Consider the following 26,410-nt stretch of genomic DNA (forward strand, 5'->3'; position numbering starts at 1 on the left):
GGATCTGAGAATTGTAGTGAAATGCCATCAATTAGCTTTTAAAAACCTTGAACCACAGACTAAATTCTGAAGACTCCGAATCTGAGGAAAATTGAGGAAAAATAACCCTAATACAAATGTTGTATGGTACATGTTTATTACATTTATAGGCAACCTTTTTCAATTAAATAAAGTATATCTCTTTTGGATCTCACAATCACTTATCAAGTTGATTGAGCCGAAGTATAGTTTGTCGTGGAAGGATATAACATTGCCTTAATGGCCAAGAAATCAGTCAGCATGAATTTTCTAAAAGAAACTTTCTGGTCAATGTATCACACTAGTTTTAAGAAAAAAATTTAGCAAAACTATGGGAGTTTGACTTGTTAAACTTTAACATACTGCTCAATTAGAGTAATTAGATTAGAAGGCAAAAAGAAAAAAATGATGACAAAATTATTATTTTACCAGTTCAATATTTTAAATTCAAATTCCCCTTGATATAAATTTTCCTTTGGGAAAGACCATTTATTGGTTACATCTAACATATTTTGAAATGTATTAGCTTATTAAGAAGAATGTATCTAGAAATATCTAGTAATTTATCCGTTAGGAAAAAATGTTTAAAAAGTAATTAGGAAGGATTATGAAAATAACCCTTCCTTTTGGATCTATTTAGATGCAGATCAATTGCCTCATTGCCTCTTACCTTTATTAGACAGGATCTAAGTGTTTATATCAAAATGGCATATTTCAGCATTTAATGGGGACCTGTAATACTGGGCAGGAGCAATAATTGATAGAGAAGAGAAAGTGGGTTAAAAAGTGGATAAGGCAGGGACACCTACTGTATAATGTGGATAAACTTGTGGAATGAGGGAAAGAGATGTTGCTTGGGAAACAATTGGACAAGAGAGGCAGGATTCCCAATGGCTTAGCAATCAGAGAAAGAAACTTAGGAAGGACCTGCTCTAATGCATCAAGATGTTAAAAGTGGTGGCAGGAAGTTTGTACTTTCAGATTTGTAAGATTGGTGTCAGCCTTCCCAGTAAACCACACAGGAAAAATTATTAGATGAGTTAATTCAAGTTTATTGTGAGGGTATTTTAACAGAAATGTGCAAATCTGAAAGTACAACTTCCTGTCACCAGTTTTAACTGCTTGATCAATTAAGATGAGTCCTTCCTAAGCTTTATGCCACTGGTCTCTCTTGTCTGATTGTTTCCTAGGCAGCAACTCTTCCCCTTGTTCCTCAAGGTCATCCACATATTTTATTACAGCACCTCACTAAATTCCTCTGCTACATACTAGCTGAATTACTATGAGGTTACACAAAGGATATGGAAGAAAGGAAAGGAAGTGTAATTTAATGTACTGTTAATTAGGTTTGGCTAATAAAATGTAGAGAGAACAAATTTAAACTGGTCAAGAGGGAAAATAAAATTTACCTTTGTTGAAGTTACTTTAGTTCTGGCATGTTAGCAAAATAAGGAATGCAGGAGAATTGTAATAGATAAGCAGGGGTGCTTGATTAGCTACAAGACAATGTTTTCTAGCTTCCTTTAGTATCTAACAAGCATCTATCTTGAATTGTAACTAATATGTAAATATTACCAAACTGTAATTAGCATATTAGTCTCTTAAAATGCTCAAGGTTGATTGGCCATGCTAGTAAAATATGGCCTAACCAAAAGAGCCTATTCTCTTCAAAAGATAATTTTAACAATAAAAAAGTCCCATGTATAAATCCTAAAATGTGAATCAGACATTAATTACTCTGGACTGTTTTTTTAAAAGTAAACCCAAAACAATCAAAGCAAAATAAACAAGTCTGCAGTCCATCTCTGATATATCAGCAATGAGAGTTAGGAGTTCTGTGTGGAAGATGCTGTGTCTCTTTTGCTCTGTCTTAACTTCCTTTTTTTAGTCCATCCCACTCCACCCTACCCCACCCTCCCACTCACCCATCTGCCCCCACACTTTTCTGTCTCTTTCCTGATTTGGCTGCTTAGGAACAGTCAGGTAATGGAGAAGAAATTGAAAGGGAAAATACAGGGAAAATGTAAATGAAAAGAAGTTATTATAACTGTTATAATGAAGTGCCTTTCATTTAAATATAAGAATGTAACGCTGAAATGAACTTGTGATCCTGAAATGCATTTTTAATGAGTTTCCTTTTTATTTTGCTGCTTCAGTGGCATATTTTAAAGACCCTTTGAAAAAAGCCACATTAAAAAAACCCACCAAATGCCACAACATGCAAAATTGGATATTGGTTTATTCCAAAACTGCTGATCAGGAAGAGTGGCTCTTCAACACAAAATGTTGCAGTCACTTTATTTAAATGAGTTTGAATTTGCATTGTGATGTGCCATTCTGATTTAGAAAAAAAATTAGATTTTCAGATCAAATTGACCCAGCCAGTGAAGCATTAAGGAACTGGCAGGTTTAGTCTGAAAGGCTCATGTTATATCAAACCTGCAGCTGGTGGAAGTCACAGAGCGCCAGTTGGAAAACAACTTTCTCACTGAAATCATCCTCCTATTACCTTGTAAGAGTTTTGTTCTCACGTATTTTTCCCTCTCATTCTCCCTGTAGGCGAACGCCCCTTCCAGTGTAATCAGTGTGGGGCATCCTTTACTCAAAAGGGCAACCTTCTCCGCCACATAAAGTTACACTCCGGCGAAAAGCCCTTCAAGTGCCACTTGTGTAACTATGCTTGCCGTCGTAGAGATGCTCTTACGGGCCATCTGAGGACCCATTCCGGTAGGTTCCATGATAGAAAATTCTAGAAAGGTTTTGCTTGCTACTTGGCCAAACCAAATTATATCTACAAAATGATTTGAGATTAATGCTAATTTAGTTCAGGTTTCTTCTAACCTCAATTGAAACCAAGGGCCTACTAGACATTTAGTTAGTTGCATTTCAGTTAAATTTTCAGACAACCTTGCACAGAACAGAACAGAATAACAGATTTGGAACAGTGTATTTCCTGTCAGTTTATATGCAGGCCAGCAGTCCTTATACTTTTTCTCCTGATCTTTTGCCTATCTGTGAGATCACAAGAGTTGTCAAGCATATAAACAAACTATATATTTGATTCAGAACTGTTTATTATTTTTAATAAATGCTTGACCATGAGTTAGCACTGAAAAACGTGATGAATCATAAATTAGCAAATTTATTACATATGGTCAACAATTCCATAGAAGAGCCTAACTGAAATATATAGTTATAAGATATAGGTTGTTCCTTATATTCTTATATAGGATATATCCTTATATCCTTACATAGGAACAACTTGCTTCCAAAATTGTGATTGCTCCAACACTAAAGGCTTTTAAGACAAAATTGGACAACCATTAGTCAGATATGCTGTAGAGTCTCCAGCTTGAGTAAGGGGTTGGACTAGAAGACCTCCAAGTTCCCTTCCAACTCTGTTATTCTGTTATTCAGTTGGGGAACATGGGTTTATTTAATAACTAAAAACTTACTCTAGATAAATCTGTTTTATAAAGATAGAATATTGGACAAAATTAGCAGCTAAAATTTCTTCACTATTAGATATAAACATTTAATATTATCTGCATAGAATGCAGGTTTGAGCCTTTGCATTTTAAACAGTTTTCAAGTTGACATTTCATGTTTATAGTTTTTCTTATAGAAAAGATGCAAAATAACTTTTTAAAATGATTTTAAAAACCAGGAAAGTTTTATTCATTATTAAATTTATTTGTATTAAATTCAAACCTTCAAGCCAGAGTTGAGCAAATTCTAATTTGACAATTTTTTCCTCTTATTAGTGGCACTTTTTCCCCAGATAGTTTGAGTCAGTAGGCCTGTTTTCATTACAACATGACCGAATTACTTGCCCCAAAATTGCAGTAAAAATTATCCTTTGCATTCTTCAGGATGGCTGTTGAGTCTGGCTGTTTGTTCATATTTGATTCACATTATCTGGACTATATTATCCCAGATCTCTTTGAGTTTCTACAATAAATTCCATTTCCCCCTGCAGTTGGCAAACCTCATAAATGTGGATATTGTGGTCGGAGTTATAAGCAGCGAAGCTCTTTGGAAGAACATAAGGAGCGCTGCCACAACTATTTACAATCCATGAATCTTTCAGGTGGCCTCTATCCGGGTAAGAATACAAAGCAAAAGGCAAGATTAGCTTCACAATAAGATGCAATTATAAGGCCCAACTCTATGAGTAGTCCAGTGCTCTCTTGGAGCTGCAAGAAAGTTCAAGATGGAAGGGATTGACCGAATTCCTAAAGGCAGAGAGATTGAATGTGAGAAATAACTATTGGCCTCTTGTCTGGTGACTATTTCTCAGTTGAAGTTATTCCCTCCTGTTTTTCTTTGCCTTATCTTTGAATAGCTACTTTTGTGCTGCCCACTTTCTTTCCTTTGCTTACTTTCAAACAGCTACAGCTTTTGGAAAAAAAAATTATAGGTGATTTTACTGTCATAGCAACAAGAAGCTATTTCATCTTTCTGTTTGCAGGTTCAATAGTGTGATCATCTATCTTCCCTGCATTTCTCAATCAGCAATACTCCTTTCCCCCACTAGCTCTAATACTGAATACTTCTCAAGCTCTTTCAATATTAGATGTATGAAGTGAAATGAAGTAGGAATATCTGGGAAACCTCCAAACATGAGATACAATTCTTTTATCTTCCAAGAAAAAAAGTTCTTTAAGATGGAAATTATTTTAAAAACAACATTCTTTCTCCTATTCCTGTTTCAGCACTTGTTAATCAATCATTTCAGAGATTGTATATCATAAGATACAAACACACACACATACACAAATGAATGCAGCCATTCATTTGAAAGGAAGGTGACAATTCATGCTTATTCCATCTTTACTGAATGCACACTAAAATATAGACATGCATTAATGTGCATAGAGAAACAGATGAAGGCCATTGTTTCTTAAAGTTGAGTTAGTTGTGGTTATCTGAGCACTTCAGTTGCATACTAATTGCATATTGGAATGGATTGGATATGAATGATAGACAAATCTTCTTATACACCTTTTTTAAAAAGCACACATTCATTTTGCCAGAAGGCTGTATTTTCTGAAGGCATACTTTGGATTACTGGAAACACCATCAAACACTATGTGGCAAGTAAGGTCCTTTCGGGTACAAATACAAACTGTGTTGAGTCCCTATAACAAGACTATATAAAGCATTTTTGATACACCTATTACTGTGCATGATGAAAAAGAATTAAAATTGCTTTGATCCTGTCAATGTATTTTAACAATTTGCTTGCTCATAGTTACATTTCTTCTAACAAATTATATGACTCATGGCAGACTACAATAAAAATTATCAAATCTAAAACAAACCCAATTAAATAAACAAGCATATAGCAATTCACAAAAGCAGAAGTAACTCAATGACAACAATATAATTCCAACTGCATCAACTACTTCAGTTATCGGCACCATAAAAATGGGTGTTCAGAGTCCTGCAGTTTTCACTTTGTAACAGAATACCAATACCTGTGCTAACTCAGCTTTCAAGTAAGCTGATCCATCATGTGGGAGGCACTAGGGCCTCTTCAGTCTAAAAATAATGATCAGCTTAGTTATGACATATATGATGGATATGATGGTTGTGTCAGGTGGAAGTTCTGAAGATACTTTCTGCAGATTACCATGTCAGAAGGTTATGTTGCTTTAGGCCTCATATGCAGATAGCAATAGCATTTAGACTTATATACTGCTTCACAGTGCTTTACAGCCCCCTCTAAGTGGTTTACAGAATCAGCATATTGCCCCCAACAATGTGGGACCTCATTTTACTGACCTTGGAAGGATGGAAGGCTGAGTCAACCTGGAGCCATTCAGAATCAAATTCTTGGAGTAAGCAGTGAGTTAGCCTGCAGTACTGCATTCTAACCACTGCACCACCATGGCTCTTGGATTATCTATCACATTTTCAGATAATCTAAAGTTAATGTCTGTCAAAGTAATGCTGGAAAGCAGCTGTGATACTTCTGATCGTTAATGTTGTGAGATATTTTCATTTTTGCTAAGTGGGAAACTTTTAAATATAGCAAATTGATTCAAACAAAGGATTACTTTTGTTTCTAGATTAAAGTGAGCATCTATGATACTGTGTGCTAAATTATTTGTTTCAAAAATGATATAAATAAGGAGTGTACTGTGACCAATCAAAATATCCCAAATGTGCAGGTATTTGAACTCACCATATTTATTAATCAGTCTAGATGACACATAAATCAAAGTACCACAACAGAAATAAACCAAACCAAATTGGGCTACATTTTTTCATGCTAATTTGTACATCTAACTCAGTATAGATTATTGGAAACACTTTCTAGAGAGCCAGTAATACAATGATTGCACAAAAAGTTTGAAAATAATTTGGAATCAGTTGACATAAGTCCCACAAAAAGCTCAGTGGAATGAACAGTGATTCAAGACAATGCTTTAATAGATAGCCAGTGATTTACAACCAAGTAGAAAATAGAAAAGGTTTAGGTGTTGAGATGATGCAAAACCATTTTTTGCACAAGAACAGTGGATTTCAACACAGAATAGGAAATATGGGTGGTAGAGTATGAGTAGTATGTGAATCCCATCAGGTAACCATAGTAAGAATACTGGATTGTCTAAACTCCTTTAGGAGATACTAGTAAGTATCTCCTTTGCAAATATACATAACAAATGGTTTGTACTAAAGAAACAAAAAAATGAACTTCAGAATCGGTTTCTCTTCTGGAATAGCACTATGGACAGAGCTTTTTGAACTGCTTTACAATGAAACAGCAACTTGAAGGATCAGAAACTGTTATGGGAGAGGGACAGAATTCCCTCCCACACTGAAAACGGGAAGTAGAAAATTATTAAAGATCATTGCTTCATTTAATTAATATTGAGTCTTTCGATTGATCTTCACTTCAGACTCAAACCTGGAGTTTCACAAGCCACCTCTAGCATACTCTACCGAAAAGACAAGGAATCTGTAGAATAACATCTCTAGAATTATTCTACAACTTCTTTATTTCTTAAGAAGATAGCTAGAGAAAAATAAATCTTTCTCATAGCAAAATGAGATGGTCTTCCTTAATGAGGCTCTGCAGTAGAATTCAATGAAATATTTTTCTGATTCTCCAGGAAATATGCACAATAAGGCCTCCTGGTTAAAGAGAAAACATCCTATTTCACTTGATTATTAGGTAGGACTTGTTACTCCCTGCTGGAGCCTAAGAGAGAAGAATCAGGGAGTTATCACAGGGCATTTCCTCCCTCTACACTTTTGCTCTATGCCTATCTTTTATATGTTGTTTTTTTTAAAATAGCAACTGTGCACTCACAAAGTCACTGGTTACCAGTGTCACAAAATATGCTGCACTTTTGTTACTGTTGATTTGTTTTTCACAGAAGGGCTTTGTTTTTAAAAAAATAGTTGGGACAAAGAAATGGATGAAACCAGAAGGAAAAAGTAAATCTAAGCTGAACTGAATCTTAATTCAAATTAAAGTACAAATTTTTCATATAATTATATCCATATATTTAATGCATTTCATATTCCCTTGCATTAAAAATGACAATGAGTACTTGGATTTTGCATCTCTGTAGAGGATTTAGTTATCATATACTCCAAACTACCTTTCTTTTTGTTGCTTCTCAGCTTTACAGCCTGACTGCCAGCAGAGTTTCAGAAAAAAATTGGAAATAAGTGTGTCTTAAAACATCTGGTGTCCTTTAACACTTTTTTTTCAGTCATGAAAGAGGAAACCAGCCAAAGTGAAATGGCTGAAGACCTGTGTAAGATGGGATCAGAGCGCTCCCTTATGCTGGACAGACTAGCAAGTAACGTCGCCAAACGTAAGAGTTCTCTGCCTCAGAAATTTGTTGGTAAGAACTAAATGCTGCTCCCTCTTTTTTTCTGGTAGTATTTTTAATTTTAATTTTATTGCCGTATAACAATAGAAAGAGCAAAACAATTAATCAAAAATGTGGATTCCAAACTGCTCTTAGTAGTGGTGAAGTAAAATATATGCAAAGATTTTGGATCAGCACTGACATGATTGAAAGTGTCCAGAAAGTGTTTTGCACTTGCCACTGATTTGGGCTGTGAGGGAAGAAGACAGCATGAACACAGAAATAACTTGTTTATTTATTTATTTATAAAATTTATATGCCACCCATCTTATATCCAATGACTCTGAGTGGCTTACAACATAAAAACATTAGAAACATTAATAATATCCAATATAAAACAGCAGGAAAAAAAGATTAACAATCTTAGAGACAAAGAAGGGTGCTGGTCACATGGGAGGGAGGTGCCATTGAACTTTATTAACAAATCACCTCAGAAGTGGTATTCAGCAGGTTCTGACCAGTTCTGGAGAACTGGTAGTGGAAATTTTGAATAGTTCGGAGAACCGGCAAATACTACCTCTGACTGGAGATTTTACATATCCTTCCCCTGCCACGCCCACCAAGCCACACCCACAGAACCGGTAGTAAAAAAAAAATGAATCCCACCAGTGAACCACCTCCAGCATGAAGCTTTGCACATAGGGAAAGATATGTAAGATGGGAAAATATTATCTGTACTTGGGGAAATCTCTGGAATGCCAAAACTCTGCATATCATCCTCCTTAGCAATCTGACATGGAATCAATTATTTACCAAGAATGAATCTATGTCTATTCAAATCCCACCATTCCTGCCTTGGCAACTGGTACTGATTGAAGTTAATTCACCACCTTGAAGAGTCATGGATTCACCATTCCTAAAATTGTACTTCTGAGAACTTTGTAGTATTCTGTCTCTCTGGAAAACTAGAGTAATTGAATGAGAAGTAAGGTCTTGGGAAAAATCATTTTTTTTCTGATTTCCCCTATGTCTTCTATAATCTCCCCATTTTTAATGAAAGTCCAGTAAAGTAACTCTACTGGTCCAGTGCTTATTCTGATTAATTCAACATTATCTAATTTCAACTAAAAAGAGAAAATTAATTAATAGCAACACATGAGGTATTGAGAAAATCCAGCTTTTGCAACCAAATCTACTGACTATATCTAAAGTTTACCGACATAAATGTCTTAATTTTTATAATGTTGCTTAGAAATAGAATGAATAATACCTATGTTACAGTGTGTTTAGTACACAGAAGATATTTGTGTATGTGCAAAATTTTTACTAACATTTGAAAACTATTCACCCAGTTCACTCTACCTAGCTTCTTATCAGTGCTTCTGAAACAACATTAAAAACTACACAAAATTCGTATGTCCCATCAGTATAATGTTGAGCACTTCAGTAGTAATTCAGACATACAACAAAAATGATTTCATAAAACTCTTAGTCTTGCAGAGCACAATTCCATGCTACAGGAATAATAGCATTACTAATTTCTGAAGAGAATGATATTGCCAAAAGCATAGGCCTGGCATTCAGGAGATGTGATACTTGTGTTTCCTATTTCTGCCTAGAAACTTTTGTAATATCAGATGATATTACATTGTAGATAAAAATTGCTCACAGACTTTCTTAGGTTCAGAAACATTATCTAAATAAAGTGCCATGAATTTTTCCAGAACACAAAATCTATGAATATGGAATAATCAGGGATTTTCAATAACTTTGAGAAGAACACTTTTGGTTATGGATTAGTCCTGGCATGGGACTAGGAGAAGATGCAATTTTCATGCTCTCACTTCCTTTTTGTCATAATGAGAAATCTTGCCAGTTATGAAGACTTAAAAGAGTAGTGTTTCCTGTCAGTTATTTACAGTGTGGCGTAAGAAGATAACTATAATAACAGCAAAAATTTAAGTAAGACCTAGATGTAGGCCATAAAACATGAAGGCTTATCAAAATGAAATCAATTTTATTAGCCACAATTCTGCTTTGGCCACAAGAAAGAATCTCTTTTTCCCATTGGGTGGTGATTCTGACAGCTCAAATATATGGTGCAGCATGTGAAGGCCCACAGTCCAGAGAATCAGATTTTGTCTCCTAACAAAAGGAGTTAAAAAATACAAAGGCACCTACATTATTCAGCAGGGAGGGGGGGGAGGAAGAAAGGAAGGAAAGAAGGAAGGAAGGCTTCAAATGATGACTTATATTAATCAAACAAAATAATAGTCACAAGCATGTAAGAAAATTGACAAGTTCAACTGAATTCAGTTCAACTGAATTCTGAGATTCTGCTAAAATGTATTAGAAATATTTCATTTTAGAATATTTGCCTTTATGCACACCTTCTTAATTTACTATCATTGTGTGTATATTTTTCATATTTTCCCGATGTCATTATCAGCTCTAATTGATCAGGCCTGATGTTTTGAAAATTTTTTCAAAACCAAGAATAACTCTGATATACTTTGGATTACAGGTGAGAAGTGCATATCTGATATTCCCTATGATGCAACCACCAATTATGAAAAGGAGAATGATATGATGCAAACCCATGTCATTGACCAAGCTATTAATAATGCCATCAATTATCTAGGGGCAGAATCTTTGCGCCCTTTGGTGCAGACACCCCCTGGTGGCTCAGAAGGAGTGTCTGTCATCAGTCCAATGTATCAGCTTCACAAACCCCTTGGAGACAACCATGCTCGAGCCAATCATGCAGCTCAGGACAGTGCAGTGGAAAACTTACTGCTACTTTCTAAAACCAAGTCCATCTCTTCAGAAAGGGACCCTTCACCCAGCAACAGCGGCCAAGACTCCACTGATACTGAGAGCAATAATGAAGAACGTAGTGGTTTAATATACCTAACCAACCACATAGTGCCTCATGCACGGAATGGCCTCTCCATAAAAGAAGAGCACAGGCAGTATGATGTCCTAAGAGGAAGTAATGACAGCTCCCAAGATGCTTTCAAAGTAATCAATGGCAATGGGGAGCAGGTAAAAGTCTACAAATGTGAACACTGTAGAATTCTTTTTCTAGATCATGTAATGTATACCATCCACATGGGTTGTCATGGGTTCCGTGATCCTTTTGAGTGTAATATGTGTGGCTATCACAGCCAGGATAGGTATGAGTTTTCTTCCCACATAACTCGAGGGGAACACCGTTTCCACATGAATTAAAACTTTTGCTGTACTTAGTATTTGGATCTAAATGAAGAGCAGCCATAAATAAAAAGAAAAAATACAATGACCAAAATAGTATTCAATAAAAATACATATCAGAAATCTGGGCTGCCAGAAATGAGGTTGTCTTGTAGCATGCATACATAAGGCAATTTTATATTGATAATAGTGGTTTTTTGTAAATGTAGGTAACCAAAAATGTTAGTGTAGTAAACAGAAACTTTTCGTTAAGTGAAAGAACTTTTTTCTTGCTAGCAAGTGCACTCCCAGCCCCAGTCCCTATTGAAAGCTGTTAATTGTGCACACTCATCTCTGAATTTGACTGAAATGTAGAAAGGTATAATTAGCACGTTTTTATGCAGATGTTTTGAAAATACACTTTTAACACATAAAATTTTTGTAATAATTTGATGTGTTCCTTATATCAACAATCTAGACTTAGAACAGGTTAAAACCACTCATTTTTTTCCTACTCTTTGTCTCAGCGGAAACAATTTTTTTCTAACTGATAAGATGTGAATGCTCTGATCCCATGATTTAGTTAATGGAAGCAGAGTATGGCCAGAAGAATTTAAAGTTGTATTGCTCTGAAAAAAGAGCAGCAATGCTGTTATGTTAATTGTAGATATCATTTTCATGAGTTATTCAAAGAAAAATCTACTTGCACCAATTAATTTGTGAAAGAATGAAGTGCTTTGCCCAAATCCAGATCCTTTAAGTAAAAATATCTTCAAGGACCAATGATTCAGTTTTAGTAGAACTACAAACTAATCTTAAACAGATTCAGTGTAAATCAATTCCAAAGTCTGACTGGTGAAATATTTTTAAAAAGCCTATTGTATAGTTTGAAACAATTACATATATGTTATATTTTGATCTGTTCTTGCCTTATAGCACTGCAGTATTCTGTTTCTCATGCAGCTGAGTTTATAAAACATGCTGGGGAAGGAATATTGAGAAGGGACATAGTGATGCTGTTCAACAATGTTTTTTTCTTTCTTAAAAGCACATGATCATCACCTGTGCAACTTTTAGGCATAGAAGAAGGGAGGATATTTTATTAGGGCTATTGTGTGAAATTTCATGTTCACTGTTGAATATTGATGCTGGTAGCTTTCAATCTTATTAGTTGCAGATCAATATTGATAAATAACATATGACAAACTATACATATTCAGCGTAGCCTGGTTTCATTTAATTCAGTTGCATAAGGCTGTTCATACATATCCAAACATTTTATGTAAAACATGCCCAATTAGGATAACACCATTTTTATAGACGATTTGGCAGATTATTGATAAGTAGTTCATCTTATTGCTGATTATAAAACTGATGATAAAGTCTCCACCAATACACTGTGGTTTTAAGGCTGCATCTATTAGAAAATAGGGAAAGCTACAATGTTGAGTTATTTGAAGGAGATGTTTTGAAAAATTCAGCACAGGGGTATCTTTGTACTCATCCTTAATTGGTTCCAGGAGGTGCGACAAGCATTAAAAAGATGAGGATCAAATTATGTGACTTATCATGACTCTTTTGGCTGGGAAGGACTTCTTAACTGTTCCTTTTTCCCATGTCAGTGTCCTTCCCAGCATGGCTGACTTCCTGTCTGCCCTCTGTAGCTGTCTCCCACTTCCTTTTACAGCATTTTTCCCAGCATGGCTGACTTTATGTTTGCTTGCTGCTACTATACCCCACTTCCTTTTGTGGTGTGTTGAGCACCAGGCAATGGTGAGTACCAGAACAACATTTTCCCATCAAACTGCGTCGAGTACCAAATTCGATGAGTTTTGAAGCAATCCAATACCGAAGCACCACGTTAAAGTTAAATCCTACCAAGTTAAATCCTATCTGCAAACCCATGTTTTGTTCACTTAAAGTGCATTTTTGTTTTTGCAAGTTTTGTCTCTGTTCTTCAGCTTGAAGAATTTTGTGTGCATCAGTTTGGTAACAGTGAAAGATTGTTCATAGATTATATAACTCAAGTTTATCGTGGGTATATGTTGAATACGGAGTCACAACCATTTCAGATTCACTTTGATGCACTTTTTATCAAACATTTTATCAAACATTTGTCATACTCTGCACATTTTTAGTAAACATTTTAAAGTAATGAACTATACAGCTAAAATTATTGCCCTTCTAATTGGCCTCCTCTATATCTTTAGTTTTTAATTTCAAATTAAATTTGTAATTTCTAAGAGTGGTTTTTCACTGCCTTTATTCTCATTCATCATTTTTCATAAGCACAAATTTCCCACTACATTGCAGACATTGATTTTTCCCAAATGCATATAGACTGATCTATGTTTACATTCCTTGGAATTTGAGGCTTGGCTCCATTTACTGATCAAAAAAGTCAACTCATAAGTAAACATCAGTGTGATCGGGGTGGGATTCAAAAATCCCAGCAAAATCCCAGAGGCCCAGTTGCTGGGTGGGCGTGGCAATGGTGGGCATGGCCTACCAGAACTTTCTGTTTCCAACTTCCGGTGTGCCTCCAGAGCCCAGGAGAGGCCGTTTTTGCCCTCCCAAGGGTCAGGAGGCTTCCCCTGGGCCTCTGAGAGGACGAAAACAGTCTCCCCCAGCTCTGGAGACCCACCAGAAGCCGGAAACAGGCCCATTTCGCAACTTCTGGTTTTTTTCTAGGAAGGCCATTTTTTTGCCTTCTTAAGGGTCCAGAGGCATCCCCTGGGCCTCTGGGAGGGTGAAAACAGCCTCCCCCTGGCTCTGGAGGCCCTCTGGAAGCTGGAAACAGGACCGTTTCTGGACTTCCAGAAGGCCCATTTTCCCCCATCCCAAGAGCCTCCATGCAGACCCTGCACTTACCTCCATCAAAAATGGGCTGCGTGGAGACTCCTGGGAGGGGAGGGGTGGGCAGGGCGGGGCCAGCCAGTCAGTTGAAATACTGGTTCAATGAACCAGATGTAACTTTAACATCCAGTTCACCCAAACCAGTACGAACGGGTAGAATCCCACCCCTAAGTGTGATGATGATACTCTGAACTAGGTAATCCTAAACAATCTTCTATAGTTTTAAAGTCCACAAGACATAAGTTTAAAATTAATATATGATATCTTTGTATGGGCATCAACTATTGTATGATCAGAGTTTATGGTGTTTCTTGTTCTATTTTTTTTCCTTTAATATTGAAAGCAAAAATATACTTTAGGGAAGGATAATATTAGTGATCTACACTGAATTGACAAGTCCCATCGTTGGAATTGTCATGTTTGCCACACCACTGTTCAAAATAAGTCTTGTTTTGTTTGAAAATAAATGACCAGGATTTTATTTTTATGTATAGTTTGATAAATTGATACTAATTTAAAATTTCTTTTGATAGAATGCCTCACTTCTATAAATAGCAACTGATGAATGCTTTTGAGAGCTTACACTTCAGCTTTATTCTGGCACTGCCTTGTATTGCACACATTTTTGCTGTGGTTTTATACTGTACTTCTAATAACTTTCTTTGACCAATGTATTTAAAACACAATGAAGTGACTTTCATAAAAACTGTAACCTTTTGTCTGAAGGCAAAGATGAATCATTTTATGATAAAGAATATTTGGAACATTTCTTCTAGGGAATAGAAAGTATAGCATGATGAACAGTCATCAGATTCTGGCTAAGTATGTATACATGTAACTGTGTTGTGGGAGGAAAGAAAGGGGGAATTACAAAAAGAAAGAAAGAAAAGGTAAGAATTTGTAAAGCAAATACTACCAAAGGGTCTCTTAATGCCAGGGAAAAATTGCAGTTTCTATAAGTAGTTAAAAGAATTAAACTCTTATTTTTGGCATATTTGTAAAAGTATAATGGGCAACGCCACAAGGTGCTCATTGAATGAGGAGTCTCACAGAATAACCATCAACAAAAAGTAGTAAAAGGACTAATGGAGCTTTTTGTAATTAAAACACTGTTGTTAAAATTATAGTGTGGAACTACAGTTTAACTGTTGAACTATTTTGTCCAAAAATCAAAGTTACTCCTGTTCAGCACAGATCACACAGTATTCATTATGAGCCGTGGTGGTGCAGTGGTTAGAGTGCAGTACTGCAGGCTACTTCTGCTGCAGCCAGCTGCCTGCAATTTGGCAGTTCAAATCTTACCAGGCTCAAAGTTGACTCAGCCTTCAATCCTTCCAAGGTGGGTAAAATGAGGACCCAGATTGTTGAGGGCAATATGCCGACTCAGTAAACTGCTTACTGTAAAGCACTGTAAAGCAGTATATAAGTCTAAATACTATTGCTATTGCTATTCATCCTTACCCTTTTACTGCTTTTTGTTGCAATAAAATTCATTATCATCTCTTTTTTATTTTATTTTATTAAGAGCAGTTTCCTCTTAATTTAAGAAGAAAGAGGCAACTAACACACACACACACACACACACACACTCATACCTTGCAAGAAAACTTTAATTGACATTTAGACTAATTTAAAGATAAATTAGTGAACTACTCATCCGTTTTTTGTTTCGTTTTCATGAAGCAATGTAAGGGATTACATTCACATAGGAAGCTAGTAATTAAAAATATAGTGGAAATCAGAAGCCACTATTGCCTTTTGGTAAAACAGTAGGAGACAAGAAGCCTAATAATCAAAGAATACATTTAAAGGAAAAAAGTGTACTAAATAAAATGATTGCAGTAGTATCTAAGCAATATACTAGAGAAAAAGGCAACAATTATAAACAACTTGTTTACATAAAGCATGAGGAACTTGGGATTTCAAATGCTACTGAATTAATATTTCCTGCCGGTCTTAGCCAATGATGAAAGACACTGAAACTAAAGGCCTCTAAAAAATGTCATATCCATCTCCACACTTCTTGCTTATGATCAATTTTGAATATTCACATTTGATGTTGGAGCTTTGGTTCAGGTTAAGGTTTTAATTGATTTCTCATGCAGCTTTTGCATATAATATCTGATGATAAGAATGCCTGTACTGATAGTCATGACTTAAATCATGACTAAATATGTCATGGAACTGTACTAACATGTACTAACATCAACATTCAAATATTTTTACTACCGGTTCTGTGGGCGTGGCTTGGTGGGTGTGGCTTGGTGGGCATGGCAGAGGAAGAATATTGAAAAAGCCCCATTCCCTCCTCACTCCAGGGGGAAGATTACTGCAAAATCCTCCCTCCCCACCCCAATAACCTGCTTTCTAGCTCTGTTCTCCTGGGCAGGGCAACAAAAGAAGACCCAGCTGATCAGCTGGGACTCGAGGGGCAGAGAAGAGATGGGAGTGGGGCCAGTCAGAGGTGGTATTCCAAACTACTCAAAATTTCCACTACCGGTTCTCTGGACTACTCAAAACTTCCGCTACCGGTTCTCCAGAACCTGCTGAATACCACCTCTGACTAACATATCCTCAGCCAACACATATAATGGCTCTATTACTTTTTTTTCAGATCTAAGCAAGAAGAGGGTCAAGTATCTAACATTTAGGCCTGTTGCTATTCTTGGATCACTATCAGTTTAGGCATAGGTTTTCAGTTATTTTCTGCTTTATCAGTATAGGAAGAAATTAAAATAGATTCCATGGAGCAAAGGAATCTAACAATTTATATCATGCCTGCACAAATTATTGCTTTTCTCACTATTTATGCCAACATTTCTCACTATTTATGCCACCTTACTCTGGCAGAAGTGTCTTACCCATTCATACCCAAATGGAGCCCTTAGAATAATCATACAGATTTTCAGTTGTGATACAGATGGATCAACTTGGGGAAATTAGGTAGGTAGGTTTTATATCTAACAGCTATTTTATAGCTAAAGACAACTGATTTTCAGATCAGTAAAGGCTTGACATTTCTCCCATTTTCTCACTAGATTACTAGAATGCATTATAGTTATATTTCCTTTAAAAACATCTCAAAAACTTCATTTAACCTTCAAATAGTAATGGGTATTAGACAAAAAAAAGCATGGAACATCAATCCTTTGCCAGTTAATTGCCAGTCGCTATTAAGCCCAACATTAGAATCCTGGTGCTTATTTCTGAAATTCTGAAGTTGAGATCAAAGTGTTTTATAGCATATTGTATTCCATATACATCTGCCCAGGATTGTAGTTATGTTCCAGTATGAATACTTCCAAGACTCAGCTTGAAGCAGTACAGTTCCAACATACTTCACTTGTGATTTTTTTCACCTTAATTTAGGAGCATTCAAGAACAAAATTGATTCAGTTTGATTGTATTACTTTGCAATTTGGCACAATCCTGCCTCTATCTTATTTTTGCTTATCTGATCAGAGAAATGATGTCTTTTTCTCTTCCCGCACTCTACAGAGCTGTAAATCTCTATGTTTCAACTGCTCATCTTTGTGTAAAGCTCTTCCAAAACTCTGCTCTTCAAAAAGCTGTTATTATGGTTATGTGAAACTTTAGAAATTCCAAATGCACAATTTTAGCAAGATGCATTGTATTTAAAACCGATAAACAATAATAGAAGCAACAATTCATATCACATGGCAGAGCTTGCTGAAATATTATTCCCTGAGCCCCCTGCCAAAATTATCAGATTTCTGGAAATTATCAGTTTTTAGTTAGACATAAAATTTCTCATTATCCACATTATTTAATATCTAAATTATTGACTTTTAACATTCCTAAATATTGTTCATGCCTGCTCCTTTCAAATCTTTACTTAGCTATGTTCACTTAAAAGTCCAATTAAAACCTAATGGCTAGGTGCAACAGCACAACATACTGAACACATTGCTAGTTTCTTGTGTGAACACAGCCTTTGTTCTTCAATATAACTTTACAAATAAAGATTGTTTGTTCATTTATTCTTCACTGCCATTCAATTCTAGGCATGTTATGAGAACACATCATTTGACCTTCAGTGCCAATAATTATGCAAATAAAGATTGCTTGTTTATTTTTCACTGCCCTTCATTCTAGGCAAATTCTGGGCATTTCACTGTATAAAATAAAACTACTACAGTAAAATGAATATAAATACAATAAGAGAAATAAACAAAAGGGCAGATCTAGATACTTATTTCAGAATATATGTGACAAGAAGCCTAACAAGGGGGTTCCATCCAACCTACTTTAAGACCTGGGTGGGGAGACATGTTTTTAAGACCTCCCAGAATGCCCTGGAGGATAGGAGACATACAGCACATAATGGCTTAATTCAAAAACCAAACTATGCATATTATGTGAGCATTTTTCAACATGGAGGACTGTCCCTTCAGGATTAATTTATTATCTATAACTAGAGCCAAACTGAGTAAAACTTATCTAAACTTATCTAAAACTTATCGATGTATATCAGGTAAGGTCATATATTTTGTATATCCTAAGAATTTTACCAAACTCTTATAAACATACAAATGAAACTGAACTGAAAGAAATAATTCTTTTTATGTTCTCAGTCCATGGAATAACTATAAGTTGTAGGAAGTTTCCTAGTTTTTATCTGGTCCCACCAGACATAAGGATCATGTATAGCAGAAGCCAGCTGCCATGTCCTCCCTGCTACAAATCATAAACCAACGCCTTCCTGTCCCTTGGGAGAGAGAAAAAATAAGGTTCTGGTTTGTAAGAAGTTCAGAAAAAAAAATCTACACCTTGCAGTAGATAGCAGGCCTCAGGCTGGCTGGGTGAGGAAGTTAATCAGCGTAGTGCAGGCTGTTTGGGATGAGGCCCAACAGATGGTTACTCTCTGAAATGGTAAAACGGGAAGCAGATGTGGCCACTGCTTCTCCGCATGCATAACTGGGAACCAGCCAGTTGGGGAGAAAATTTGCATAACAGGGATAATTTGGTATCAAAACTACCGCCTTGAAATTATCTGCATGGATCTGAATGCAGTCAACTGTTTTTCACTTCTTGTTTCCTACTGAGTTTGGTCAGATTGAATTTCTCAACTTCTTTACCTATAACTAATTAATTCAGATATTATCACACATGTGAATATAAACTGACCTAAGGCAAAGATTTCAACTTGAGGAAAATGCAGATAAAGTTCAGCAAATCTTACTAGAACAAATGATGTGAAAGATTCCAAGTTCAGGCAAGATAGCTAGAAAGCTAAGAGAGAGGAGAAGAAAAGATGGGTAGAAAATATGGTTGAGAAGGTTTAAGCCAGACATCCAACAGGTTAGCTTTTTAGTTATCTTTATATTTGCCAAGAAGAAAGGTAGTATGGAACTATTCCATTAATTAAAAGAGGGCATATTGAGATATTTTGACTTGATTTTACAATATCAACTTTTTATCTGAGCCAAATGATGTGCCGAAAATGAACATATTTTAATAGGTCAGAGCAAGTGTTGTGTTCTTTTTCTGATGTTCCTGGCACACACTCAAGAGTAAACTGCAACTTAAATACTATTTACCATAAGTTTTAGATACAGAACATAGAATATTAGGGTTACCAGGGTCCGTGGGAGTCTTCTAGTCAAGCAAGTACTATATCATTCTGAACAAATAGCTCTCCAGTCTCTTTTTAAAAACCTCCAGCAATGGTGCACCCACAACTTCTGGAGGCAAGCTATTCCGCTCATTGATTGTTCTTATTGTTAGGAAATTTTTCCTTAGTTCTAGGTTCAATCTCTCTTTAATGATTTTCCACCCATTGCTTCTTGTTCTGCCCTCAAATGGAGAATAGATCAATCCTCTTTTCTCTGTGAGAGTCTTCAAGTACTGGAAGACAGCTATCATATCACCTATTACATCACCATATCAAAGCTTTTACAGTTCTCCATTTTTCTTCCTCCTTCCTCTCTGTCTCCTGCAGTGCTTCACTATATTGCAGCAAACAATTTATGACCAGTTACTTGGTGATCGTTTGAAGTTATGATGGTTCCCCCCACCAAAGTTACTTATGACATGACATCGAAGTTATGATGGCTATCCACACACAGATCCACAGTCACATGATCACATTTTGATCACTTAGCAACCAGCTTACCTTTTACAGCTGTCTGTATTATTCCATTGTCAATCATGATTTTCAACAATTTGCCAATTTCTGGCATTTATTTTCAGAATGCCCTCTGACTAAAATGGATTTGCTTAAGAATTGTGCCATTTGCTTAATGACTGCTACAAAAAATTATGTAAAATTGGGTTTGATCACATGGTGACCTTCTTAACAATGCAACGACCTACCACCATACATCTGGGTTCAGTAACAGTTGCAAGTTGAAGACTATTTGTATTGCTAAATAATGACATGGTAATTACATTCAAATAGGTAGATATTATATGCCTATGATAATTATGTTTTGCTGGAAAAAATAAAGGAAAAGTTGTAAATCTGAAAGAGATTCATAAGGATAATTGTTAAAGGTTATAATTTTGCTTTTAAAGGAAATTCAAGAGCAAAAGCAAGAAAAACTTTACAAAAATGCATAAAGTCAAATAGTTTGTGTATTTTTTTTCCAAAAAGACAACACTTTTCCCATATTTTTTACATAAATGTGAAAAACTGTGCATTAAGTAGAACTATTGTACAGTAAAAATTAACTTGCCAAAATATAACAAAAGTGAACTTCTGAAAAGTAAATAAATCTAAAAGACAACTAAAATTGTGTGTGTGTGTGTATGTATAATTTATTTTAGCTTTCTGAAATAAATGCCCTATAAAATAGAGAATCACATGTTTACTGTATCTATGTTTCAAAGAGATGTTGTTCTTATTCAGGCACCACTTTGGACTTCTTGTATCAAAATTCAAATTTGGATCATCCAAAACAAGTTGGATGACAGCAATAGCATTTAGACTTATATACTGTTTCACAGTGCTTTACAGCTGTCTCTAAGCAGTTTACAGAGTCAGCATATTGCCCCCAACAAACTACCACCTCATTTTACCCACCTTGTCGTTGGAGAGGCCAAAAAAGGGACCATAGAAACTTCCGGAGCAGAGTGCTTCTGAATGCCAGGGAGGCCAAAAAAGGGACCTACAGAGGTCTCCAGAGGGCACAAATGGGCACGTTTTTGGCCCGCAGAGTGCTTCTGGTCATGGGGGAGGGCAAAAATGGGGTGCACAGAAGGTTCAGGAGACCAAAAACAGGTGTGTATTTGCTCTATAAGACACAGAGATATTTCCAGCCACTTTTTGGGGGGGGGGGGAGAATGCATCTTATAGTCCAAAAAATATGGTATATATTGGCACAGATCTGGTGAAAACCGACTGAATAATTCCATACTTTTCACCTAATTAAAAGTGGAAGTTTGTCACTTTCCCAAAATGGTCCAATTAGGATACTGTCCAATTGCTGCGTGACTTCAGTCCCCTCCTTCCGAACACCTGTAGGAATGTCCTTAGTTCCAAAGGGAAAATATTTTGTTTTGATTACAACACCCCAACTATCCCTATTCCCCCCTACCTATCCCTCTTTTCCAGTGTGTCAACACTGAAGTCTCAGAGTGGCCTTAGTCAGGCCAGCTTCAGGGTTGACAAAAAGTTTTTAATATTTTATTGTTTTATTCTTACAGTATTTAATCTAGTTTGTAATCCAGAGATCTTCATTCATAGGAAAACTCAGAAATATAATCAACAAAAATATAATTAATAAAGCATCAAAGATATACTTTAAACTCTTACCTTCTTTCTCTTAATTGGGAATGCTTTTTTAGTGTCAATCTTCTGTGCCCTTTAATAAAAACTTAATGACTTTGGTAACTGAATGTTTCTAGAAACAGGGAAACCTAATGGGATGTTACTGAAGATCTAAAAACATGACCAATTTAGGAAGGAAAAAAGAAGCAACCATTTTTCTGGATATATTCAGGCTGGCACCATGTGCAACCTGTGCCTAAGCTGAAGTAAATGGAAATTGAATTTGGTGAATCAGGATCAGATTATTTGTTCTTATCACAGAACCATAATTATTGACATTTCTTGGAAAAAGCAAAACATGATCCTCCAACATTTAACTCTATTGACTGGAAACTGACATGTATTTTTCTTTTAAAAGTCAGCCACTTCAGGAATAAATAATTAGCTCCTAGCCAAGACATTAATCTCAAATGCCTGAAAGGAGAGAAAGATGGCCTGCAAGACCTCTATTAGATGTTATGGCCTAGCACTTAAATGACTGAGCAATATTTTGACTATTGGAATCAAAAGAAATGTACTGGAAGTGTAGAGAACTGAAGGAAAATTGAGAGTTGCAGAAAATTGGGTGGAAAATTAACATCTCATATACAGTAGAAGTTGCTTTTCCTCATATTAGCCACTCTAAACAAATGTAGTATGGAATTAGGATATGACTTTTAAATAATTTCATTTTTATTTTTGCTTGAAGATATATTTTACAAGTGGTAATTAGGTCCTGGTATAGTGGGCATATGGGCATCTCTGTATCTTGAAAGTGCATCCCAGAAAATTTTTGCAAGGCCATTCAGCCCATTTCATCCAGATAGCTGTAAATAGTTACATTCCCTGCTCTCGCATTAAACACATTCACTTATAGTGAGAATGAGATGAATGAAGAGGAGATGCCCAATACCAAGTTTTAGGACAATTTTCTGCTATTGGAACATATCAAAAAGAATCAAATTAAAACATCTATTATGAAAGTTGCTTTTTAAATGTTTCAATAAAAATTAAGACATCTGTCAGCATCTCTGAGGAAAATAAGCCCCTCCTCTTGCTTTGATTTGAGAAGTGGAAATCAAGTCATGCATAGCACCTTTTAAAAACGTTTTTGCAGGATTACTGAAACTGGTTTACTAGCTCTGCTCCTGGACAGCCCTATTAAACAATGCAATTACCTTAGGATTGTTTTCATGTGCTGGATAAAATAGAACCACGGAACATTTCTAATTTTGTATTTAGACTAACAAAATGCACTCTTCAGTTTGTTCTTTGTTCCTGCTTATTGATACAAAAGCTATGTTACATGTAATGTAGCAAGCCGAAATCCAAAGGTGATTTGCATGCCTTTGATCCTCATTTTGCAATGTCAAAAATCACATGTGTTCCCATTGTTTCCTTTGTATCGAAATCAGTTTAGAACAAGTATGGTTTCCAGGTTCTAAAGAAGATGTTAAATCAGAATTTAATATTGGTTCCTTGCAGAGGTTTGTTCTGTGGTTAATAATTGTAGTTTTCTGAACAGATAGAATGAGAAGCTAATGAAGATGCTGCAATGTAAGGAATGAAAAGTTTTCATACATAGGTGGCCAACTATCTATTTGCTAATCCAAGTTGGATTAGCTGATACTTTGCTTTGTTTTTCCTTTATATTTTCCATGGTTCCATTCAAGATAACTGTACTACTACAAAATGAACTTCATAGTTTTCTTTATCAAGAGGGGGCAGAGACTCACCTTAGCAACTGAACTAGGTATTTAATTTTCTTGCATTAAGGTATTTTTTAATGGACCAATGCCAATAGGAAAAAGAGAAACCTCAAATAAACTATGTGGAGAAGGGGTGGTACTTCCAGAAAATAGGGGAAGAACTTTTTACACGCTATTCGTCACGTTCTCCGGGATCTAAACAAAAGAGGCAGAAACACAAAACAACCTAACAGCCTCTTCCCTCTGCTTCTGCTTCTCCTAAAGAAACTGCTTGCCTAATTTCCTTTACAATGAAAAAATGTGGCTTTTAAAAAGAACATGATTTCCACACACACTGTGGCTTATATGTTTTTGGAAGCTTGCCTAGTTTGGAATAAATATATTAATTATAGATTTCCCCCACCCTAAATTCCTATGCGTCTTTTATCTAATCTCTGTGTGCTGTCCACTTAAGGTTGGTGCAGATGTAAGCCTCAAGATATTTTTATTACAAAATTTTATATCCCACCTCTGCTTCTAACAGAGTTACTAAGGTAGAATTGGTTCAATGATTAATTAATAACACAACTTTTTATTAAAAAATATTGTTTACACCTTTTATTTGAAACTGAATATTTAGGATGCACTTAAGCAGCCACCTAATTTCTTCTGCTAGTTTCATTGGTCTGCCTACTCTGCTGTTTATAACAGAACTTGAATGCAAAAATGATCCACATGATGCTATTTCCTGTACTACAAGAAGAAGCTTTGAAAGTTAAACTTTGTGTATCCACTAGCTGTTATTATACCTATTCTTGTAAGTGCTTCCAAACAAAGTCCTATTAAAAAGTTTACGTGAAAGTTGCTTGTTGAAAGAAAAAAAAATACATCAGATTTAAATAGAAAGCTGGAAAAAGACAAACCATGGAGAGAAAAGTATGTAGACAAAATGTAAAGTAGAGAAATGTAGAGTATTTAAATATAATGTAGTGATGTACTTGAGTAATTAAATGCAATGTAGATTAAATGTAGAGAACAAATGTAGAAAATAGTAATGTAGAGAAAAGTAAGGTTTTACACTTAGAATGATTAGAGGTGACATGATAGCAGCTCCAATATTTTCCAAAGCACCAGAAGACAAGACAAGAAGCAACAGTTGGAAACTAATCAAGGAGACAAGAACTAAGGAGAAATATCCTCTGACAGAATAAAACAGTGTAACAGCCTCCCTTCAGATATAATGGGTGCTCCATCACTGGAAACTTAAAAAGAGACTGGATAGTCATTTGTCTGAAATGGTATAGGGTCTCCTGCTTGAGCAGTTGGTTGGACTAGAAGACTTCCAACTACCTTTCAATTCTGTTATTCTGTAAAGTGATACTGATATGAACAAGATACCTCAGTCATATAACATTTAGTAGCTGATAATAAAAACTATCATTAATTACATAAGCTACCTTTTCATTAATATAACCCTTACACTAAGCAGATCACTAAAATATGTATTTAATATTTTGCATTAGGGACAACTTCTCTTACAATTGAAACATTAGGACCAAAAAAGACATGTCAATCACAAAGGATATGTCAACGCATATCTTATGGAAGCTCACTATTTTATTCCCAAGTGATCTAAAATATTCTAACATACAAAGAGGAAGGTTATTGAGTACAGTTTTTCTATAGGAATTATTTTGTACAGTTTTAACCAATACTCTCTGCCAAAACATCCATCCAATATATGTTCTGTAGAAGCAGCTATACGCCTGCAAGAATATTAAATGAATTGTTAAATATTATTTTGCATAGGAATTCCTATGCTGAATTTTCATAATGTGCAGAGATGAGTTGGGAGATTCATTTAGTGCTTATGATTCATCTGTAAGTATTGGTGGATGTTCTCTGAAGAGCTGTCAGCTGATCAAGGAGTAGGAAAAAGAGAAAGAACTATATGCCTGCCATGATGCTAAATACCAGAGGCTCAGATTAAATCAACTGCTCATGGAAAATCATTGGAAGGGCATGAAGATAATAGTTCTCTCATTTTATTTTTTCTAACAGTTTATATCCAAATACAGGATATGTTTTTCATCTTAGATATAACATAATAAGGATTCTGAAATGATTCAGAAGAGCATCTTCTTTGCAAGAGTAGAAGTGTAGCAGTGCCAACTGCTGTATTCTAAGGACATAACCAGTTGTCCAACAAAGTTTAAATGATGCCCACTCAACCTTCTCCACCTGCTCCCAACCACCAATAATCCTCATCTGCAATGTTTCACATTCTCTGATGCAGGGGTGTCAAACTTAAGGCCCGTGGACCAGATCCAGCCCACAAGGTGCTTAGTTCTGGCCCATGGGACCACACTGGAAACAGCAAAGGACTGGCCCATGGAGAGCCATTCCTGAGCTCTGTTTTGGCTGGCAGAAAGTTGGAGGAGGCCATCGCAGCCAAAACAGAGCTTGGGAGCCCATTTTCGCTGGCAGAATGCTGGGGCCACTACAGGCACCCCCCGACACAAGTGACATCAAGCTGGCCATGTCCACCATGACCATGACCATCCTGGCCCTCTCCAAGGTCAAACACAACCCTGATGCAGCCCTCAATGAAATTGAATTTGACACCCTGCTCTGATGGAATCTGCTTAATTTCATTACAGGCACATGCTGCACTCAGTTGGCCACTCTATGTTCTGGCAATGCTCTCATTATCCATGGCCTATATTCTAGTTTTTTTTTTTTTTAGGGAAGGCCTTCTTAATACTCACTGAATGCTATCTGATTGCAATTTCAGCCTAATGCTTTTCTTGTTGTTTCTGCCTATGTGATTAAATTATGAATCTCCCTTAAACTATGTATTAATAGCCCCAACTCTGCCCCTTGTGCATTTGCATGTGATGTTGTGACATAATGTAGGCAAAAAAGAATGGGTCCTCAGCCATGACACCACCACACATTTTGCTATTTTGGCATCACTGTATCCAGTTTCAGATGCTCACTTCCTCCATCCCTGCAAAATAGTTTAGTTTTGTATCACTTCCCAAGCCATTAAA

At 36.0% G+C, this 26,410-nt stretch overlaps 1 protein-coding gene across 16 annotated transcripts in view; it reads left to right on the forward strand.

Moving 5' to 3' along the window:
* IKZF1 (IKAROS family zinc finger 1) overlaps positions 1-20,649 on the forward strand; it is an 88,991-nt gene extending 68,342 nt beyond the window's left edge. For 7 of the 16 annotated variants that reach the window (XM_087946454.1, XM_087946446.1, XM_026678350.2 and 4 more), the window contains 4 exons: positions 2,578-2,745; positions 3,998-4,123; positions 7,749-7,883; positions 10,375-12,251. In XM_087946454.1, coding sequence (XP_087802580.1) covers positions 2,578-2,745; positions 3,998-4,123; positions 7,749-7,883; positions 10,375-11,081 — 1,136 coding nt within the window. In that variant the 3' untranslated portion in view covers positions 11,082-12,251. Of the gene's footprint in view, positions 1-2,577; positions 2,746-3,997; positions 4,124-7,748; positions 7,884-10,374; positions 12,252-19,860 lie in introns of those variants that run through there. The other 9 variants (XM_087946455.1, XM_087946447.1, XM_026678355.2 and 6 more) reach the window with 5 other exon arrangements.
* The last annotated feature ends 5,761 nt before the right edge of the window (positions 20,650-26,410 follow it).

This window comes from Notechis scutatus, chromosome Z (genome assembly GCF_049901735.1).
Source record: "Notechis scutatus isolate UNSWTSFEM ecotype Mainland chromosome Z, rNotScu1.2, whole genome shotgun sequence".
Taxonomy (NCBI): Eukaryota; Metazoa; Chordata; class Lepidosauria; order Squamata; family Elapidae; genus Notechis; species Notechis scutatus.